Raw genomic sequence first — 21,915 nt, forward strand, 5'->3', positions numbered from 1 at the left:
ATTCTATAAAATGGAAGGGAGTGAACTTTATTAGTACCTAATCCGGCTTATGACAATAGGAATAATCGCACCCCCCCCCCCCCCTCAATCATGTGAGACAACTAGAGAAACATTTTAAAGCAAACTTGACAAAAAAGAGAAGGTTTGCCCTACTAACAAAATGGCGGTCATTTTGGTTGACAGGTCAGCCGAAATCGCAACTGCAATCATGTTGAAATATTTATTTTCCAAATAATTAATACATATACATAATAATACGATAAATAAAGTATGCATTTTGAAAATAATGCAGCTTCACAATTCTTAATTGATATTCGACCTTGGTATATATATGTTATTTGTTTCTATAGCACAAACATTTTTGCCTCGAGCTATTCTCACGTAGCCTTGTTCACCCCAAGTCACACCCCACGAGTTCTTGACCAGCCAATAATCTTGCTTTGTGTGATTTGTTGTACCATAACCAACTATTACAAGAGCATGATTTGTAGTTTCTTGGGAACAATTCTTGCTGTTATAGATACCTATTTTTGAAAAAGCATAGATATGAATTTAGGGTTAGTACTCGTATTGTGTATAACAACAAATTTCAAAGAAATAACTTCTTAAAATATTTGAATTACCATATTCGTATAGGTGAAAGTTCGAATCGGAAGCATTCATTGAACACTTAACTGGCCCCGCACTGACTGCTACTTTAATGGCTGTTTCATCTAGTGGCAATACTTGTACATACTCTTTGATAGTACGAGAAGAATCATGTTCATTTCGAGCGTATCTGCAGCTTGTGTTCTGTTATATTTTTAAAGAAAAAACAAGAAAACAACATTCAGATAATCCATGCTTGTATAGGGGGGGTCCTTAAATGCATGACAAAAAAAATCGTGAATTCTTCTGCTTCCAGCCCTCAAAGTGGTGACCTCTGGTGAGAGAATAATTCCATATTTTTTATTTTTTCCATTTTTGAAAAACTCTGGCTGCGATGGGCCTCTCAATTTTCAAAAATTTGAAAAAATATAGCTTCAAAGCAAAAGTTCCAGCACTTTTAAAAATCCTCTTCTGAGTAAAATGAACTCTCATGAGGATATTACCCACCTACCTAGAAAACCAAGCTGGTTCCCTGGAATAGCTGAAATTTGTATTTTACATTAAATTTCAGCCATTTTAGGGGGTCAGCTAGGTTTTCAATGGAGGGGGCCAAAATCGTCATGAGAGTTTATTTATTTACTGAAAAGAGACTTTTTAGAGATAACAGTGACAGAGGGCAGATTGGCCCCACTGCCGAAGGTAGTGCATATAATAAGAACCCCTTATAATGAAATGTTGGGAACGTGTGTAAATTCTTTAGATAGGCTAAGTACTCGAGGTACTCGCGATCTACTCGCGCATATAGGGCCGCACCCGCGAGTCGGCAAACGTAAAAGCAGAAGGGTTCGCGAGCCCTTGACAGTTCTTGACAGCCTTTGACGTTTATAGGCCGAGATAGGGATTTTGGCCATTAATTAGTAAAGTCACATAAATTGTCTAATTTATGTGTACTTAGCAAGTACGCTATTGGTCCCCCGGAAATAGGGGTAGGGATTTGACCATCTCAAGTCTCTTTATAATACAGATCTCGAAGCTGCTAGCGAAGAGATTGTGATGTATTTTGGATGCGTGCGGACATGGTTCCGGCAACTAAATCTAGTCTCCGGACTTTGGCTCTGACATCGCGCGTACGTCAGTTCTATCGTCATCGTTAATAAAACTTAAGCCATGGACATCTATTCGGAGTTCATGGCAGAAGTTCTTTCGTTTTTTCCATCTCATCGTTTGATGGATAATGTTTCAATTCAACCTAGATTAACCGAAATATTCACGGTTAATAACGAGTGTACCTTTTTGACATTTTGGGATGTATCCGGACATCACCGAAATGGGCAAAGAATTAAAATGTGTCTCATTTGGTTAAGTTCCATCGACGGCTCGTAGTATTAGGTGAGCCACCAGGAAAGAGATGGAAAACGCGTACAGTTTGTGGTAAGCAGGATACACTTACTTTCTTTTAATATTGTATTCACCTCTCATAGATTACGAGCAAGGCGTCGTAATCTATGATGACTAATTTAAATGTTGTTTTCTCGTGTAAATAAAATTAGTTTAAGCAAAATTTAGCAATCCTACACCTTCGGAGATGGGGTAGGATGAAGTCTCATATTTTTGGACTATGATTAAAAATATGTTGATCTATACCATCACACGTATGGTAAGATCTATCTTCGTTTTAAATTCATTTAGGGCCTTTCAAACAAACAAATGTAGAATCATGTAGGTCAAATGAATTTATGTAAAAAATTTATAAATATACCTTGTAAATATTACAGAATTCGTATTTATTGGGTATACACTTTTTAAATGATGTATAGGGCAGTTTAGGAAAACTACCACCCTTCTGAGCTATCTAGGTACTTAGAAATATTCCCCTTCTAAGGAATATTTCTAATTCTCACCACCATAGGTAAAGGATTTATTCCCCCCTATAACACGTAGGGCTTCTTAGCTACACTATATCATTATTTTGGCGCCTGAACGTGGGACCTGTGTTTTAATTTATTTATAAATTAAAGATGGGTTAGTAAGTCTACACTTTGAGACTCACGTTGTAGTGAATTAAGGAAAATATTTTACCCTCTAGCTGAAAATTCACGTAATTTTCAGTTAAAGGAGCCTATAGTTAGAACCACCCTACTTATGAAACGAATAAAAATAGTCGATTAATTTCCTCTAATTCGGATCATAAGTAGAAGAATTTTCCAAACAGCGAAATTTTGAACTTTGTTCATTTCGTCTGTTGGAAAAAGGGTACTCTCAAACTTTTAAAACGAAAAATGCTGATTTTCGACATGGGTACTTGTACCAGACTGAAATCAAATGGGTCGCTAATGTCCTCATTTTTCGGGTTAAGAGTGCGAGACTCTAGGGAGACCTACATTAGCAATTGGTATTAACGTATATCTTTTGTGTAGGTCGCACTTTCATTGATTTCCTTAAGGTTGAGATACTCACAGAGGCCCTTTGCACTCTCATTGCGCTTTATTTGGAAGTTAGCCTCCGAAGTGAGTCTTGCCATCTGAAAATCTTTGGTTAGCCTCAAAAAATGTAGGGAGATCTACATTAAGCACCAAGAGTTGAAATTATACCTGGTGTGTAGATCGCACTTTCATTGATTTTCAAGAAATTGAGATCTTTGGTTAGCCTTGGAATAATCTCACTATATTCACTGCAGACGGGTTTGGCAAATGTCTGGACTTACTACGAATTCTACCCTAAATATAAAATTATGCTTAGATTTTTTGCTCATTTAGCATTTTCTCCAAACCTCATGGGGCGGAATGTATGTTAAAGAGCTAAATTCACCTAGAAATATCTAATTTTAGATTTTCACCTCGTCATCGATATCTGACCAATCTCAGTATTCCGAGAACCGATTGGAACGTAATCTGACAAAGGCTAAAAAATTAGTCACTAAATTTGAAAATTTAAGCATAGTTTTAAAAAATCTTTTCACCTCGTTTTTTGACAAGTATTTTTCTGCATGTTTTAGAAGAAAACAGTGTCGAAATGAGGATAAAACTTACCTAATAGCCTAGTTAGTTAACCTTACTTAGGATAACACAATTATAGACGAAATTAATTACCCCAAAATTGACCAAAACGTCACAATATTTTCGAGACGAATAGTTCCAAAATAAATAGGTGACTAGGTTAGGGATCTCGCACCGTGTCCTTCACAGACAGAGGAGCTACGATGCTGAGTGTGAATGAACACAGCAGCATAGGGAAACGTGACGTTTTTAATGTACCATAGCACCATTAAAAATCAACACTTCTCAATGAAAAAGAGGGTGTCTTTTCGCGTAATTTATTTAGTCTATAAACTCTAGGTTACCGCATGGATTCGATAATTGTGAACATTCGTGTACAGAAATTATCAAAATCCCACCAGAATGTATATTGTATTTTTTCGACGCATGTAGTAAGTTTTTTAAGCACGAAGTAAAAACTTACTAAGTTGAAAAAATACAATACACCTTCTTACCTTATTTTAATGGTGTTTTTGCCGACTAATCTCGGAAATGAAACAACATTGAAATAGGACATGCGTAAGAAATAAGCATAGATTGTTAGAAATTTAGTGCAATATTTTTTACCTCAATTCTTGATACTGTTTTGTAGACTCTTTTTCATTTAAACATCTTTCTGAGTCCAATCAGAATCGAATTGATAAACTTGACAAAGCTTAAATTATCCCTAGGCATAATTTATATTTTTTACCTTGTTTCCAAACTGCTTGCAGTGGCGAGACGAGATAATCACGTAATTATAGATACATAGATCTAATTACCAAATAGAAAAATCACTTTACTTTTTTATCAGCCTGCTACTTAGACATTTTTTCGAACTATTTGGAAGGAAAAAATCACGAAAACGAGGTAGCTAAGTAACTTAGAGTTAGAAATATTTTTTCTTAAGTTACTAATTTTTGGTGCAATATTCTTACACGTGCCGCTAGATCTTGGCCTTGAAACACCCTTTTCTTAAATTCTTTATCAAAGGGAGAGAATTCCATCAACCTAGACCTAGCTCAGAGGGCGTAGATCTTTCCCTCTTAGATCGCATTAGCGAATAGTATTGCAACTTAAAGGGAAAAGATGTAGGAATTTCATGGAAGTGCATTCGAATACTTCGAGTACATTTTCACCTCCACCAACCCCGCCACCACCGGCGGCTCATTTTTTAATATTTCACCGAAGTATTTATTATGACAGGATACATAAATACTAATTGTTATGTACAAAAAATGTAACAAGTGTCACCCTTTTAGTTAAAGGCGCGTGCCGAAATCGTAAATCTGTCAGATTCTTTCTATTTTATGACCAAAGGCGACGACTTCAAAAAGGGGTGAGAAACTATTGGAATGCTAGGACCTCCCACTACTTGATCAGGTCTCTTTAACTCTTCATAAATATTCTTTCACTTGCCACAAGAAATTCATACTACGTTCTTCCGTCGTGGGTTGCAGTACTCATTCGTAAAGCACTTCGCGTTTATGAATACTCCACCAGCCTTAAGCACTCGCAGTAGAGTAAGTAAAAACAAATCGTTTATTTCACTGGACTTAGGCACTAATAGTCTCAAGCCCAATCGCGTAATGAATTCTGATTTGAATATGAACGACAAAGAGAGTCATACTTCAGATCAATCGTTTTGTGGTGATCAACCTCAAATGTACGCCAAAGCGTGTCCAGTTGAGGAAGATAGTAATTTGAATACACCTTCCGATGAAGGTATCGGTACTCAGGAATATTCGCGTCCATTTGACCCCGAATCATTTAAGGATCTTATTGACGAGGAAGTTTACGAAACTTTTAAAACTACTTGGGATTGGAATGACAAAATTCACTCAGAAGTGAAATCGAATTTCAAAATTAATAATCAGCAAATTATTAAGGCCAAAAATTATGCGAAAGAAGCGAAAAACGCCGCGATTTATTTAAACGATAAAATACAAGACGTTTCGATTCAACAGTCTAAACATGCTGAATGTACTAATGATTGGCTAAAAGAAATAACTGATAAATTAAATGAAACATCGGTTATCATTACTGAAACAAAATCCGAAACTTCTGATAATTCTTCCAACCTCCAAAAAATTTCTGAACTCGTCACAAAAATACATAGCGACTCAAACGAGTGTAACAAACTCTCTGATGAAGTAAATTTTATCAAAACCGCGATTCGCCATTTACCTATGATCAAACAAAATAAAGTAAAAACCAATCCAATAGATCCAGGTTCTGTAAAAAATGCAGGTGTCTATTTTTCGGATGAATTATTACATTTTCCGCACGAATTTTTGGACGATTTCGATAGATATTTTTCTTACGCTAATGCAGCTGAAGATCATAAAGTTTTCGCATTCAAAAAGGTAATTTGCACAAGAAATGCCAAGGAATTTTTGGAAACAGTCCGTAACGTCTATCGATTCAACGAGTTGAAAAAGAAATTCTTGAATTATTATTGGGACAGGAGGGCTCAAAATGAGGCTATGAAGTTTTGCAAATACCATTTTAATGCCGCGGAAAATATAAAAGATATGGCAAATAAAATGATTCGATGGGCTCGATCTCTATCCCATCATCGTCATGGTTATACGGAGGACCTTATTCAATTACTCATTAATAAAACCCCCGAGCCATATCAATATAAGCTCAAGGAAGAAGGACAAACTTTGGATCAATTTATCGAAAAATTATCAAATTTGACAGAAATTCAAATTGATACAGAAAATGAGGTCCCAATAACCCTCTCTCGAGCTCGTAGATATCCGAATTCCGAACCATACACACCTCAGGCACCTAGACAGCAATCGTATCCGTCTCAGGAACAATTGCAAAACTTATGGGATATGCTATCTCAAAAAGCTAGGAAACCTAATAATAACAATTATCGTAATAATCGCTCTGGCAATTCTACTGAAAATCCAAAAGATTCAGCCGATCAATCTCCAACAACTTATCCCAAAGATAAGCCCGAATCTCCGAAAATTAGTCAAACCTCTAATCAAGGTACGCCTCAAAAATTTAATTCAAATTCAAAACCTTTCAATGTCGATAAATTCGGTAATTTAATCACCAATAATAAATCGAGACCTCCGCGTACTCCTCCCGCTCCGGTTCAAACTGTAGAATTCGATGAAAAAGCCAATAAATATGTTATCGTCGATAACGACCCAGAAGACTTAGGTGAAACAGTCTCAGTATGTAATTATCTCAACGAACTATTTGAGGAGCAACCAGAGCAGTTAGATCTTCAATCAATAACTTTGGCAGTAGGCTCAGTAACATCGATGATTTCCCCTGATCCGAGTGATGAGGAAGATGACAGCTCCGATGCGGGAAACGATCATCACTAGGCAGCCCGGGGGCAGTTCCTAGTGCTAAGTTAGCCCCATTCAGAGACATCTTGAACCAATATATATGGGTTGGCGATGGTTTAGCCCATTATATGGCATGCGGAGAAATGATAGTATCTAAAGATCTACCCGATTATTTACGCGATCAAATACCACTCGAACAACTTTACAATCGATTATTGAAAGTCGAATTCAAACCCTACTCAAATTTCATACTTTCTGCAGGTCAATTAGAATTCAATTTCTCGCGCAAACCGTATCGAGTAATTGAACAACAATTAAATAATATAATCGAATTGCTGTTAGGTTATCACCATGCTGAAAAAATAATTCTCTTATTTCCTCTCGTCAAACCGCGAAATATTGAAGAACCCGATGTTAAGCTGTATAGGTACATCGATTTCAAAAACATATACGCTCGTGTCGCTTCTCATCCCAGTGTACTTTTTTGGAAAAACCCCGCTATGCGATTTTTACAAACTGAAGTCATGTGCGATGAAGGAAGATTTTATACACGACCCAAACTAGGGAATCGTAGAGAACTTCAGCCTATTGAACAGAAGTTCCATTATATTCCAGCACTAAGACGTTATTTCCCTTCAATTCTTGAATACCGCGATGTTCGTAATTCCATCATCATGGAAATGATACGCCAACGAAATTTCGAAGCGTGGGTCGAACACGTTGATTCAATGGAACAAGAACAAAAATTCACCAACACTCAAGGTGAAATTTGGGGAATGACAACTATACCAGTCAATCAAATAACTTTGAATACGAATCAGGAAAATTTTGAACCACGAAAAATCGTAAGAGCAGCATTTAGACAACTGCAGAACGACCCTCGCTCAAAATCTTCTCAAAATTTAGGCGAGCTATTTTCATCCAAAATTAACCAATCGCTTCAAAAACATGCTAAAAAACGTAAAAATAAAGAACCTCTCATAAATCCAAAACGACAAAATACTTCCTACATTGACGCAATCGATAATGCAATAATTCAAGATAATGAACCTATGCCATTTATCTCACGTCAAATTGTAAAACAATGCACAGACGACCCTGCATGCGTTGTGCCAGTATTTGTTGGAAATAGAAAATTGGCATTACAGTTGGACACGGGGGCACTTCCAAACGTTCTCACTAAACTAGTAGTAAAAACACTTTTGAAGGAAGCCCCCCAATTCATCAAATTTATTAAATTAAAGAAGAGGGTCCAACTGAAGCTAGCCGATAATACAATAATTACTGCTACCACCCATATGGCTGAAATTTTAATGAAATTAGGACCAGCATTGATGAGCGTTCCATTCTATATAATGGACGCTCCAGGAACTTCATTTTTAATGGGTAGAGTTTCCATGGAATTTTTCCGCATGTCATTAAATATTCATAAGCGTGAGCTACAATGTGAACCTGAATTTTTTAAAGAATTCACTATCCCATTTATGCCCACGATCGAATTTCAAAATGCACTCACTGTGTATTCTCTCGTAACGATAAATCAAGACGAGTATCCACAAATTTACGAAGATATGACTAATGCACAAATTACTAAAGTGCAAAGAGAAATTATCGAAGATAAAATGACCGCGGTTAAAACTTTCCGAGAAAACTTACGAAAAGATTTAAAAATGGCAGTTGCTAATGGTTCAATTACTCAAGAGCAATCTGTTCAAGGATTCGAGAGATTAGAAAAATTTTACGATATTTTTGATTTAAATCCCGGAATGTACTCAGGTGAACAAGTAAAATTTAACTTTCCAGAGGGTGGTGAACATCTAAAACCCTGGAGAGGTGAAAAATTTCGACCTAGCAAAAAATTATTGCCAGCATTACGTCGCGCCATAGCAAAAATGCTAGAACTCGAAATTATTCAATATTCACATTCACCTTATATTAACACCCTAGCACCAGTTGTGAAGAAGAATGGTGACATTCGCCTCTGCCTCGATGCAGACGAATTGAATAAATTCCTCATTAATGTATTGACGGAGCCGAATACCATCTCTAGCATGATCTACGACAATGCTGGAGATCGACTATTTTGCACACTCGACTTCACAGCTGGCTTTTGGCAATTAGTCTTAGACCCAGAGTCGCGAAAATTTGTAGCTTTTCAAGTCGAGGGGCAGGTTTTTGAATTTATAAGACTCCCCTATGGACTTAAAATTTCCTCTGGTGAATTTGTCCTAATGATCAATAAAGTGATCGACAATGAAGACGGAATCACAAAGTATGTTGACGATATCAAAATATCAGGCAAAGACTTTGAAGAAACTATCGCCAGACTAGAAAAAGTTTTCCAAAAAATTCGCGAACATGGTCTAACACTTAACCCGACTAAAACCCAATTTTTTCGTAATTATGCAGACCATTTAGGCTTTGTTATCTCCGACCAAGGCGTTGGAAAACAAAGCGAAAAGATTAGGAAATTGGACGAGTTTGAGAAAAAACACACTAAAAGAGGTAAATTCTCACTCTCCAAGAAAAATGATATACTGGCTTTGGTAGGGAATACAGGTCTATATAGGGACTTTATACCCGAATATTCGCAAATTGTTAACCCCATCTACGAACTTACCAAAGGTGACGTACCTGTCGAGTGGACTGAAGTCCAACAAACTGCTTTTGAAAAGCTCAAAGCTGAATTTCGCAAGGACTTTAAACTTCAACAAGCACCTAAAGAGGGCGATTTATTTCTCGATACAAAATTATCAAATGACGCGATGAATGGTGTTCTCTTTTACATGGAAGAAGAAGAGAAAAGAATCATTCTATTTGTCTCGATAGCTTTTAAAGAACACCAGAAAAACTTCACTCTCTTTGACCGTGAAATGATGTGTCTTGTAAAATGCGTCCAAAAATTACAAATTTGGTTACATGGTCGACGAATCCATGTACGGTCGAACCTTTTACCTATTGTAAACCGATTCAGAGAAATCGCACAAACGCATAGAAAGGCAGCACACTGGATCACTGTCTTGAATTGTTATGATTTGATCTATGACATGAATACATCCAATAAGAAGCTTTACGATATAAAAGCCCCTGACTTAGAGATAAATTGTGTCGAAGTTGAATACTCTTCTTCAGAAGAAAGTTATTCAACAGCAGTCGAGGATGACCATTTTGAGACGAGTATCGAACCCTACGAACTCAAATTTCTAGATGAAAATATTTCTGAGCTCAATCAACGACTCAAAAATATTTCTTTTCATCAGAAGACTGATCCATTCTGCAAAAAGATCATTGAAATCCTTGAAGAAAGAGTCCCAGCAAACAATAAAAAGCAAAGAGACATTCAAAAATCTAAAATGTCGAAATTTGAACTCTTTATAAATACCAAAGGCGAGAAAGTTCTCCTACGTAAACTTGAATATGGATCAAGAGTTCCATGTTTGCCAGATACGTTATTTTTCGATACAGCTGATTATTTACATTGTGCTCACGGCCATGTAGGTGCCAACAAGCTCGATGTAATTTTCAGGAGAATTTATTACCACAATAATTCTCTCGCGTATATCCGAGAAGTTTGTAACATTTGCATTGTGTGCAAAGTTAACAAAAATTACGCGAAACATAAGATAATTGAATATGCTCAAATCGAAGCATACGCACTCGGCGACGTACTATCTGTCGACATATTCGGTCCCTTGCCTGCAAATGCCTGTGAGCCAAAATATCTACTCGTAGCAAAAGACGTTTTTACGAACCGTACCTGGATACGAACTCTGTATAACACCAAAAAGGAGTCAGTATGCCAGAAGATGGATACTATCATTAAAGATATCACAAATCAAAAAGTTCGAATCAGAAAAGTCATCACTGATAATGGCTGTCAATTTATATCTAACGCCTGGTATGACTTACTTGAATCCCATAGAATTCAAGTGGCACACACAAGTGCCTACAATCCTCAATCTTCCTCCGTAGAGCGAACTATGAGAAGCATAGGCGATAAAATTAGAGTAAAGACAAATGCCACTCATGACCCTCGACGTACACACCTCGGATGGTATGACGTAATTGAGGAAATCGAACTCGAACTGAACAATACCCCGACATCATTCGGCTTTAAACCGAATGAGGCGTGGGGCATTCCTGATGAAATTACCTCACAAATCCCTCACAAAAAATTGAAATTCAATTTTAATCGTGAACTCACAAAACTCCGCGATAAAATGGCAAAACAAGAAATCCCGTCTATTTCAGTTGCTCAATGTTTAGGTCAAACACTAGACCCAAACAAAGACTTAATTATAGACAGGGATGGCTATGTTCGAGTCACAGCCGATGGTGCGTGCTCGAAAAATGGCGACGCTAATGCTATCGCAGGAATTGGGATTTGTTTTGCGCCAGAATCCCTGATGAATGTCTCGGAACGCATAACTCACCCAGACTATCCTACATCTAATAACCTGGCAGAGCTGATTGCAATCAAAACAGCTCTGGAAATTTTGAAAGATAATGAGATTACAAAAGTCAAATTGTTGAGCGACTCAAATTACGCAATAAAAGCGCTCAATAACACATGCTCATCTTGGCAGACGAATAATTGGAAAAATTCACGGAACAAACCTGTTCACCACGAGAAATTATTCAAACAAATTCTTGAACTCAAGAAAGAATTTGAAGCTGTAGAGTTTATTCATGTCTTCGCACGTAAGCATGAATTTACTAACATAATAGCTGATTCTCTAGCCAAGAAAGCTGTTTACACGCCTGAAGAACAAAATCAAAGAACTTTCGATATGACTCAACGTCAAATAGTCGAGAATTTCATTCGCGAAAAACGACGACTCAAGAAAATTGAGGAAGAATCTTCGTTCAACAAAAAACATCTCGATCCGACATTTTTTGAGCCAGGTGATTGGGTCCTTATGACGAATCACAAATTATCGTCACGAGAAAAACGCACTTCTGCTAAACTCTACCAGAAGAAAGTAGGACCCTTCATAGTTATTCAAAGGAATGGCCAAAACTGCTACTTACTAGCACCCACTGACGATGCCACAGATGACCGAGTGTCAAACATCCGTCAACTAACTCTCTTTATTACTAGAGACAATTTGGAGAAATTGAAAAAGGAAGTTTGCCTTCAATCTCACATCGATCATCGTTCCCTGGAACAGAAGATCAAAGACTTCCTCACAAATCATCGTGATGATACTGAGGATGACTCTGATGATGAGAATAACTCAAAATCTGAGGAAGACGACATCACAAGTGAAATCATAGTAAGCAATAAAGACTTCAAACGAGCTTCCGAAGCTGTTATAAAAGAAGTCGAAAAAGCAGCAAGAGAGCATCGCGCGAAAGCCCGAGCCGAGCGTAAAGCGCTCGAGGAATTAGACTCTCGATTACTGGATGGTGAAACTCTCGCGGATCCACCTCCTTCCTCTTCTGGGGCAGTTATAGACAATAACTTGCCAACGAAAAGACCTAGAGGAAGACCAAGGAAAAACCCCTTGAATGACTCGCAAGAAACCATCTATAGTCAATCTTCTCAATCTGAAAACGATCAACCTTCTCAAGGGGCACCTGAGAATTCACCACCTGTTACAACTAAAAGGCGAGGGAGACCTCCCAAGAAAGACAAGGAGAATGAATCCCAGGATAACACCTCGCCAGATTCACAACGAGATTCAGATAATAACGTCACCCAAGAGGTACTAACAGAATCCCAAAATCTCGAAACAACACCTACTCCAGTCATTATTAGGAGAATTAAAAAATCTCAAAATTCTCCCCCTGACTCAGGTTTTGCAGAAACTCAGCAACCCGCAACACAGTCTCAAGAAGATGTACAGGCTGGGGCAAGAAATCCACGATATCCTCCCCTCCCAATCATCCGTATATCTGATAGAGTTAGGGCTAGATTAGGGCGACCTCAATCTGAATCATATTGGAAAAAACAATTCGTAGCCAATACAGTCGACGTCATAGACAATCCCGATAACAACAAACGGGATTCTTTAGATTAAAAATTCACTTTTCCATACACGTCATTCCAATACCCAGGTATTTTGCAACGTAGATAGGTACACCTTTGTCAGTTGCTCCCCAATTGTATAACATACCTATCTACTACACACATGTGAAGCGAAAAATTTTAAAATCTATAAAAATATAAAAATATACGCGACGTATTTCTCAAACACACGCGTTGAAAATACGTACACACCCTAAAAACCAGTTCATCAACCCCATGCAATATGCAACTTAGCCGCTACGTCAACACAACACAGCGTGGAACCACCTTGCAGCGTCCTCCGTTGAAATATTTGATATTATTTCGATGGTACATGTTGCAGGGCTATCCCACGCACATTACATCGTAATAATTCGGTAGAAATATTCAAAATACTAATTGTAAGCATATTCGCATGTATTGTTATTCGAAAACTGAGGTTATTGATTTCGGTATATAGATAAAAACACCATATCGATCACCCCAGCACCCGAAAACAAATAAAAATCATATTTTCGTCTGTATAGCTGGATCATACCAACCTACCAGTTACCCAACAATTGAAGTAAAAATACAGACAAAAAGAAAATTATGAGTATTCATTCATCATACAAAATTTTTATTCCATTGCCCGATGTCAATTGCCCGATATCACAATAAATGGATACTCATACACTCGAGCATTCGTTAATACATTTTTTTTTATTATTATTCAAATCCTAACTCTGTCAACCAACAATTGATAGAAATGCAAATGAATGCTCGCACACACACCATCTACTCAAATCAAAACAGTTATGAGCATCCACAAGCAAAATTTTTTTTTTACTCTGTCGATTGCCCTAACAACTCGATAAGAAAAATAAACGGATGCTCATGACACACGAACCATAATTTGTCTAAGTAAAACTATAATATATTACACTTTCACGAACATACCACAAAAAGACTCTCGTTCTTTTCAACTTGCATTCTTAAAATGCGAATAAATGCATCACAGATATCATTGACTTAGTTGTACAATGACTTATTTATGCTTCATGACCCACTTTTCAAAATATTATTAGACAAAAAATGGCAACTGATTCGAGTAAATGCACTTTCAAGATATGTTAATTCCTGGCAAAATAGCTTTATTCTTAGGTATATAGTACTTATCAGATAGATTTAAAATTACGTTCTTTCACAGCCAAGGCGCTATAGAAAGACAAAATAATTCATATTTTAAACGTATCCCTCCTCGTTTACGCAGAGAGAATATTTAGCACTTGAATCAATCACTGTCACAACAGTAGACAAGAAACCACCCTAGTTAACACATTTACGATCGCGGACACAGTGACATGCTCGTAAAAAGTAAACTATTTAATGACCCTACGCCTTACACGTACAACCGGTAGCTAGGGTGCGCGACAGCCTGCGTAAACCACACACATTGTTTTCGATACATTGACCTTTTTTTTTTTCTCCCTATTCGAAACGCGATTAGCCCAATTAGTAAAAATTACTCGAAACCTAAAAATAGTATATTGGACATCAGTACGTGAGAAAAACATCACAGAGACAGTTCTTGTCAAAAATCTTCATCCCTTCGATGACATTTATGACCAGTGATTTTTCAGAAAATCGAAACTACGAAAAAATCACGTTTCTGTGGTCCCAAAATTTTATTACTTAAAGGCGTAACTTTGTATCTTCTGTCTTAAAAACCTCTATCTGTTCACACTCTTGGTCATTATTTTCGACAAAATAATCTACCCCTCGTCTCCAAATATGCGTAAATGTCGCGAGAAAAATAAGACGCGATAAGAACTTTATGTAAAATGGAGTAGGGACATTTTTTCCTGAGAAAGAAATAGTCAAAAATCACGTCCAAAACATCCAGCAAAAAGGATCGAATACCATATATGTAGTGAAGTTAGTGCCAGGAGGACCTACTTCGATATCTGGTGAGATCGACTCTTTTTTCGACTTAGCTTATATTTTGCTTTTCAAATATTAGCATTTGTCTCGTCCATGTAAACTATATTGTAGCAACCCACGGTGGTACACTACAATATATAGGATTGCTTGATTTTTTTTGCGAAATTTTTTTTTTTTTTGGAAAATATCTATTGCATCATGAATCATTGCGAACTCATATGCGATAAATGTTCTCGACCATTGACCCATATGGGTCCGGATGTAGTGACAGGTAGAGATAAAATTGCGATTACAAAGTGCCTACATCTTTTCCATTATAGTTGTATTTACAACTATTACATCGATAGTATGCAGACTGCTCATAATATGAAAATTATAACCTGTATGCGACGAGGTTGTAGAGAGAAATTGTGTGGAACTGACTTTTCGGTGGTGAAACATTCGTCCAAAATTGTGCATTATATGCAAAATGATTCGAGGGTTCGAGAATTAAATAACCAATTGACGATGCAACGGGACTTGTACACCAGGTTACAAGCCACGGTATCGGAAATTACGACTGAGAATACGACATTAAGGACACAGAACGAGGATATTCAAAGGGAACTTACGAATTTGCAAGCTCGATACAATATGCTGATTGATGAACAGAATAGTAATTTGTATGCAAGTATTCGTGCGAGAAATACTCCTAATAGGCCGTATACCCCATTAGGCTATAGACCCCAATCCCCTATCTACAGTCCAATGCCGACGTCATTCGCTTCAATACCTACTTACTCAGCTCCTCAGCATGTCGAAACTACTCCATCATCCTTATATTCACACCCAATGGACGTTCCACCCCCAACTCCCGATCTTCCACCGATTTTCTTATGTAATCAAAACCTCGTACGTGTACCGAATACAACCTATCAATCCATACTTCCAAATCCATCCACCATGACACCGTACGCCTCATGCGCCTCGACGCCTCATCCACTTGGATCATCCTCAGAAAGTAATAGCCAAAAGCAACATATGAGCTCTGAGTCATCGAATCATCCACGCGACGAAAATTCGAAAAGTTCAAATGATTCGACAGGTTCCCATGCTTCCAAGAGAGCAAAGATACCGCCACCTAAACAGAAGAAGGGTACCTCAGCCGAGAGAGGGAACAATCATCGTAAATATCGTCTCCGCTACGGAACGGATTCCAGCGAACTCCTTCCCTTCTACCCTCTGAACTCCTATCCTAAAGGATTCACAGCGGCGGCATGCGAAGTTAGCAACGAGACATATGTTGTAGTACTCTTTACCTACAACATCTTAATGATAGGGGATGGCCACGTCTATAGCATCATTAAATACTTGTCACTAGGTAAACCCTATGCTGATGCAGTAAGTACACAGCTCTATCGACAAGACTTATTACTTGCCGAACTCGTAAAATTCATTTCGAATTTTAAAGACTTCCCTACTAGGGTAATGTTATCAATAGGAACCAGGGATGGAAGAGCCGGGAGCGAGCCGGAGCCAGAGTCTGAAAGAGCCGGATTTTTTGAGGAGCTAGAGCCAGAGCCAAGAGCCAAGTAAATGAAAGTGCAGAAAAATATCAAGAGCTCTCTTGCAAAAGAGCTCCTTATTTTACTCAAGAGAGCCATCAACATAAGGAGTCTTTAACCTGGAAAGAGCCAGAGCCGAGTGGGAGCCCACAAAATTTTTCAGGCTCTTTGGCTCCCTAAAAGTAGAAAAAAAAGTGGAAAAATGCGCACAATTTTATTGAAAATTCAACTTTCAACTCACATTTGTGAAGAAAATGAATAATTTCTACGTTTGTTATCTCATTGAGAAATAAAATGAAAATAAATGCAGTATATTTTCATTTTTTTTCATCATTTTTCACGAATTTTAAGTTCTAATTTAAAGAGCCAAGAGCCAGAGCAGGAGCTGCAGTGGGAGCCAAGAAATTGGAAGAGGGAGCTGAGAGTCAAAGAGCGGAGTTGGAAAGAATTGAGGAGCGAGCAAGGAGCCAAAGAGCACATGTAAAGAAAAAGAGTGAAGAGCCAAGAGCGAGCCAGAGCTAAAACTTAATGGGGAGCTGAGCCAGAGCCAAGAGCGGGAGCCCTGAATTCAAGGCTCTTCCATCCCTGATAGGAACGTATGATGTACATTGTGGTACACCATACAAACAATTTTTCGAAAGTATGCGAAAATTATGCACTGTGTTAAAAAATCTAAACGTGTCGGAATTAATTCTATTACCTCTAGTTCTACATCCCAACACGAATTTAACTCGTTCTACTGAGATTTCAGATGCTCTCAATTACGATTGGTCTCAGATCTTAGGTGGAAAAATAACTCGAATCCCAAGTGTATTCGAAACACTCAACCATTACTGCACACCAGAATGGAATAGCGCAGGACCGTATTATCCAATCACCGTATACGACGATGTAATGCACTCCCTTCGAAGACAATTCATCCCAGAAGCAAATAAAGTGCAAGATACCCAGCTGTCATCACCTGAAGTACCTGCAGCCAATAATGAGCCATCCATTGCACCAACCGCAGCAGTAAACCCGACCACAAACGAGTTACCTCGATCCTCCTCTCATGAGACTTCTTCTAGCTCGAATAATCTTACTGAAATTAATAATTCAACTTCAAACTTGTCTTTGATGGAAGTCGACAATAACCCGACCCCATCAACTTCTAAAAATGTTGAACTTGTTAATTTAGATACAGCTCATCCAGTCACAGTCACTACAGCGATCCGAACTAGCGCTGCAAAGAAATATTTCGAAAACGAATCTTTGCGCTGTACGATCCGCCAAACGTCAGATGACACTTTCGAAATTAGTAATTCGAGACCAATAAATCACCGAATTACCAATGGTAGCGACCAGCCACGCAGACCAGAAGAGTCCCTTCAACCCTCTGTTATACTACAAAACACACAATCGTGGGCAGAAGAAGCAGAGCAGGATCCCGAAGTGCGTCGTGCTGCAGGGATTATGACAAGTTTTTGCTCTGGTATTCACCACAGAGAAACACCACAAAACCCAGAAAATCGGGAAAAAGAGTAATATGTGTCAAAATCAATTTTCCCTTATTTCTAGTTTTAGTAATAGATATTTTAAATTCGACATACTCAAAAGGTAGTAAGCCGAATTTCTAGATTATAGATTAAAATTAAAATTCAAAAATTCTAAAAATTTATTTGTTCAACAGTTTAAAAAGTACACTGTAGTTGATGACGTAAAAGATGATACGTAAACAATCAAATGAAATGATGATCCAATATCCACTCACAAGGAGATATTCCAACTACACCACTAATGAACAAATGAAAAAAAAAAACACACCTATTTTAAGTTTCATTTTTTCTTTTATTAATTTTTCTTCTTTTTCTTTTCTTTTTTCTTTAATTCTATCATGTACATAATATTTATATGTTACTGTTAAAAGTAAGTGTATCTTATGACCCTCCACACTGTACGAAAACATTTCGATCAATTTTAACAAGTTAAAAATACAGAGTGACAATTTTTTTTTGAGAAAATCCTAATCATTTTTTACAAATCTTCTCTATTTTTTAACGTCACTTCTGACTGAAAAAATTACACGATAGATAGCAATTACGTATGACCTTTGAAAATGCAACAGCATGAGACTCAAAAACTTTAGGAAAAAATACCGGAATTCAGGATCATATCATACGTAAACAAAAATTCAAAAAATGTAGGCCAAATTTTATAAGTTTTATCAACGTTTGACAGCGAACTGACACAAATTAGCAAACATAGCGCAAACGGAAAGGGCAACCCTTATTCTTCAGACTGACCCAAATTTTGATAGTTATTTGGCCACTTCAACTTCCCGACTACTTTCCAAATTTTGATTCTTGGAAAATAGCTTCAATATCTTCAAAATCGTCAACCTTCATCTAGACGATATAAATTTTTTTTTTTTTTGACCCGATTCAAATTAAGCCTTTTTTCAAAAATACGATTCCCAAAAATCGTTCCCACAGTTAAGATTACTTCACCTCTATTTCGATTATTTTTGCAATGTACTTGGCACGATACCTATTTGTCCATTGAATAGCAATTAGAGCTCCTCAGTCTTTTTTATGTCTCCCAACTACTACGTAGTTTCAGTAACTCTACTACGAGTGCTTGTTCTACAGGACTGCTGAAACTTTATCAGGGCCATACATTATTCGTAACCGAATAATAATCGTGACTGACTCTAACCTATACTTGATGGAAGTGCATTTAGGGGTTGTGTTCAATGCATTTGCAACCGAAATAGTCCCGCCTCCGAACCAACTTTGAAGTTTGTCCCCTCAGAAATTAGACTGCTAATCATCGCAGCGCAAAACGGAGGGGCAGTGGCATGCATATAGGATAGGGTGGGGTGGGGGATATCGGCGTGGGATCAATCTCCTCTATGCTTTTGTTCATGATCCGTGATCCACTTCGATGATATACTCTCCTCTGAGTGAACTCACGAAGGGGCAATTGACAGAGGGCAGATTGGCCCCACTGCCGAAGGTAGTGCATATAATAAGAACCCCTTATAATGAAATGTTGGGAACGTGTGTAAATTCTTTAGATAGGCTAAGTACTCGAGGTACTCGCGATCTACTCGCGCATATAGGGCCGCACCCGCGAGTCGGCAAACGTAAAAGCAGAAGGGTTCGCGAGCCCTTGACAGTTCTTGACAGCCTTTGACGTTTATAGGCCGAGATAGGGATTTTGGCCATTAATTAGTAAAGTCACATAAATTGTCTAATTTATGTGTACTTAGCAAGTACGCTATTGGTCCCCCGGAAATAGGGGTAGGGATTTGACCATCTCAAGTCTCTTTATAATACAGATCTCGAAGCTGCTAGCGAAGAGATTGTGATGTATTTTGGATGCGTGCGGACATGGTTCCGGCAACTAAATCTAGTCTCCGGACTTTGGCTCTGACATCGCGCGTACGTCAGTTCTATCGTCATCGTTAATAAAACTTAAGCCATGGACATCTATTCGGAGTTCATGGCAGAAGTTCTTTTGTTTTTTCCATCTCATCGTTTGATGGATAATGTTTCAATTCAACCTAGATTAACCGAAATATTCACGGTTAATAACGAGTGTACCTTTTTGACATTTTGGGATGTATCCGGACATCACCGAAATGGGCAAAGAATTAAAATGTGTCTCATTTGGTTAAGTTCCATCGACGGCTCGTAGTATTAGGTGAGCCACCAGGAAAGAGATGGAAAACGCGTACAGTTTGTGGTAAGCAGGATACACTTACTTTCTTTTAATATTGTATTCACCTCTCATAGATTACGAGCAAGGCGTCGTAATCTATGATGACTAATTTAAATGTTGTTTTCTCGTGTAAATAAAATTAGTTTAAGCAAAATTTAGCAATCCTACACCTTCGGAGATGGGGTAGGATGAAGTCTCATATTTTTGGACTATGATTAAAAATATGTTGATCTATACCATCACACGTATGGTAAGATCTATCTTCGTTTTAAATTCATTTAGGGCCTTTCAAACAAACAAATGTAGAATCATGTAGGTCAAATGAATTTATGTAAAAAATTTATAAATATACCTTGTAAATATTACAGAATTCGTATTTATTGGGTATACACTTTTTAAATGATGTATAGGGCAGTTTAGGAAAACTACCACCCTTCTGAGCTATCTAGGTACTTAGAAATATTCCCCTTCTAAGGAATATTTCTAATTCTCACCACCATAGGTAAAGGATTTATTCCCCCCTATAACACGTAGGGCTTCTTAGCTACACTATATCATTATTTTGGCGCCTGAACGTGGGACCTGTGTTTTAATTTATTTATAAATTAAAGATGGGTTAGTAAGTCTACACTTTGAGACTCACGTTGTAGTGAATTAAGGAAAATATTTTACCCTCTAGCTGAAAATTCACGTAATTTTCAGTTAAAGGAGCCTATAGTTAGAACCACCCTACTTATGAAACGAATAAAAATAGTCGATTAATTTCCTCTAATTCGGATCATAAGTAGAAGAATTTTCCAAACAGCGAAATTTTGAACTTTGTTCATTTCGTCTGTTGGAAAAAGGGTACTCTCAAACTTTTAAAACGAAAAATGCTGATTTTCGACATGGGTACTTGTACCAGACTGAAATCAAATGGGTCGCTAATGTCCTCATTTTTCGGGTTAAGAGTGCGAGACTCTAGGGAGACCTACATTAGCAATTGGTATTAACGTATATCTTTTGTGTAGGTCGCACTTTCATTGATTTCCTTAAGGTTGAGATACTCACAGAGGCCCTTTGCACTCTCATTGCGCTTTATTTGGAAGTTAGCCTCCGAAGTGAGTCTTGCCATCTGAAAATCTTTGGTTAGCCTCAAAAAATGTAGGGAGATCTACATTAAGCACCAAGAGTTGAAATTATACCTGGTGTGTAGATCGCACTTTCATTGATTTTCAAGAAATTGAGATCTTTGGTTAGCCTTGGAATAATCTCACTATATTCACTGCAGACGGGTTTGGCAAATGTCTGGACTTACTACGAATTCTACCCTAAATATAAAATTATGCTTAGATTTTTTGCTCATTTAGCATTTTCTCCAAACCTCATGGGGCGGAATGTATGTTAAAGAGCTAAATTCACCTAGAAATATCTAATTTTAGATTTTCACCTCGTCATCGATATCTGACCAATCTCAGTATTCCGAGAACCGATTGGAACGTAATCTGACAAAGGCTAAAAAATTAGTCACTAAATTTGAAAATTTAAGCATAGTTTTAAAAAATCTTTTCACCTCGTTTTTTGACAAGTATTTTTCTGCATGTTTTAGAAGAAAACAGTGTCGAAATGAGGATAAAACTTACCTAATAGCCTAGTTAGTTAACCTTACTTAGGATAACACAATTATAGACGAAATTAATTACCCCAAAATTGACCAAAACGTCACAATATTTTCGAGACGAATAGTTCCAAAATAAATAGGTGACTAGGTTAGGGATCTCGCACCGTGTCCTTCACAGACAGAGGAGCTACGATGCTGAGTGTGAATGAACACAGCA

General features: G+C 37.6%; 1 protein-coding gene across 2 annotated transcripts in view; it reads right to left on the minus strand.

Annotated features, from left to right (window-relative positions):
• Positions 1-267: 267 nt before the first annotated feature.
• LOC135834891 (procathepsin L-like) overlaps positions 268-21,915 on the minus strand; it is a 40,662-nt gene continuing 19,014 nt past the window's right edge. For both annotated transcript variants that reach the window (XM_065348869.1, XM_065348870.1), the window contains exons 6-7: positions 624-792; positions 268-524 (exon numbers count right to left, since the gene is read on the minus strand). In XM_065348869.1, the coding sequence (XP_065204941.1) occupies positions 304-524; positions 624-792 (390 nt within the window). In that variant the 3' untranslated portion in view covers positions 268-303. The remainder of the gene's footprint in view (positions 525-623; positions 793-21,915) is intronic.

The sequence above is a fragment of the Planococcus citri genome, chromosome 2 (assembly GCF_950023065.1).
Source record: "Planococcus citri chromosome 2, ihPlaCitr1.1, whole genome shotgun sequence".
In the NCBI taxonomy this organism is placed as follows: Eukaryota; Metazoa; Arthropoda; class Insecta; order Hemiptera; family Pseudococcidae; genus Planococcus; species Planococcus citri.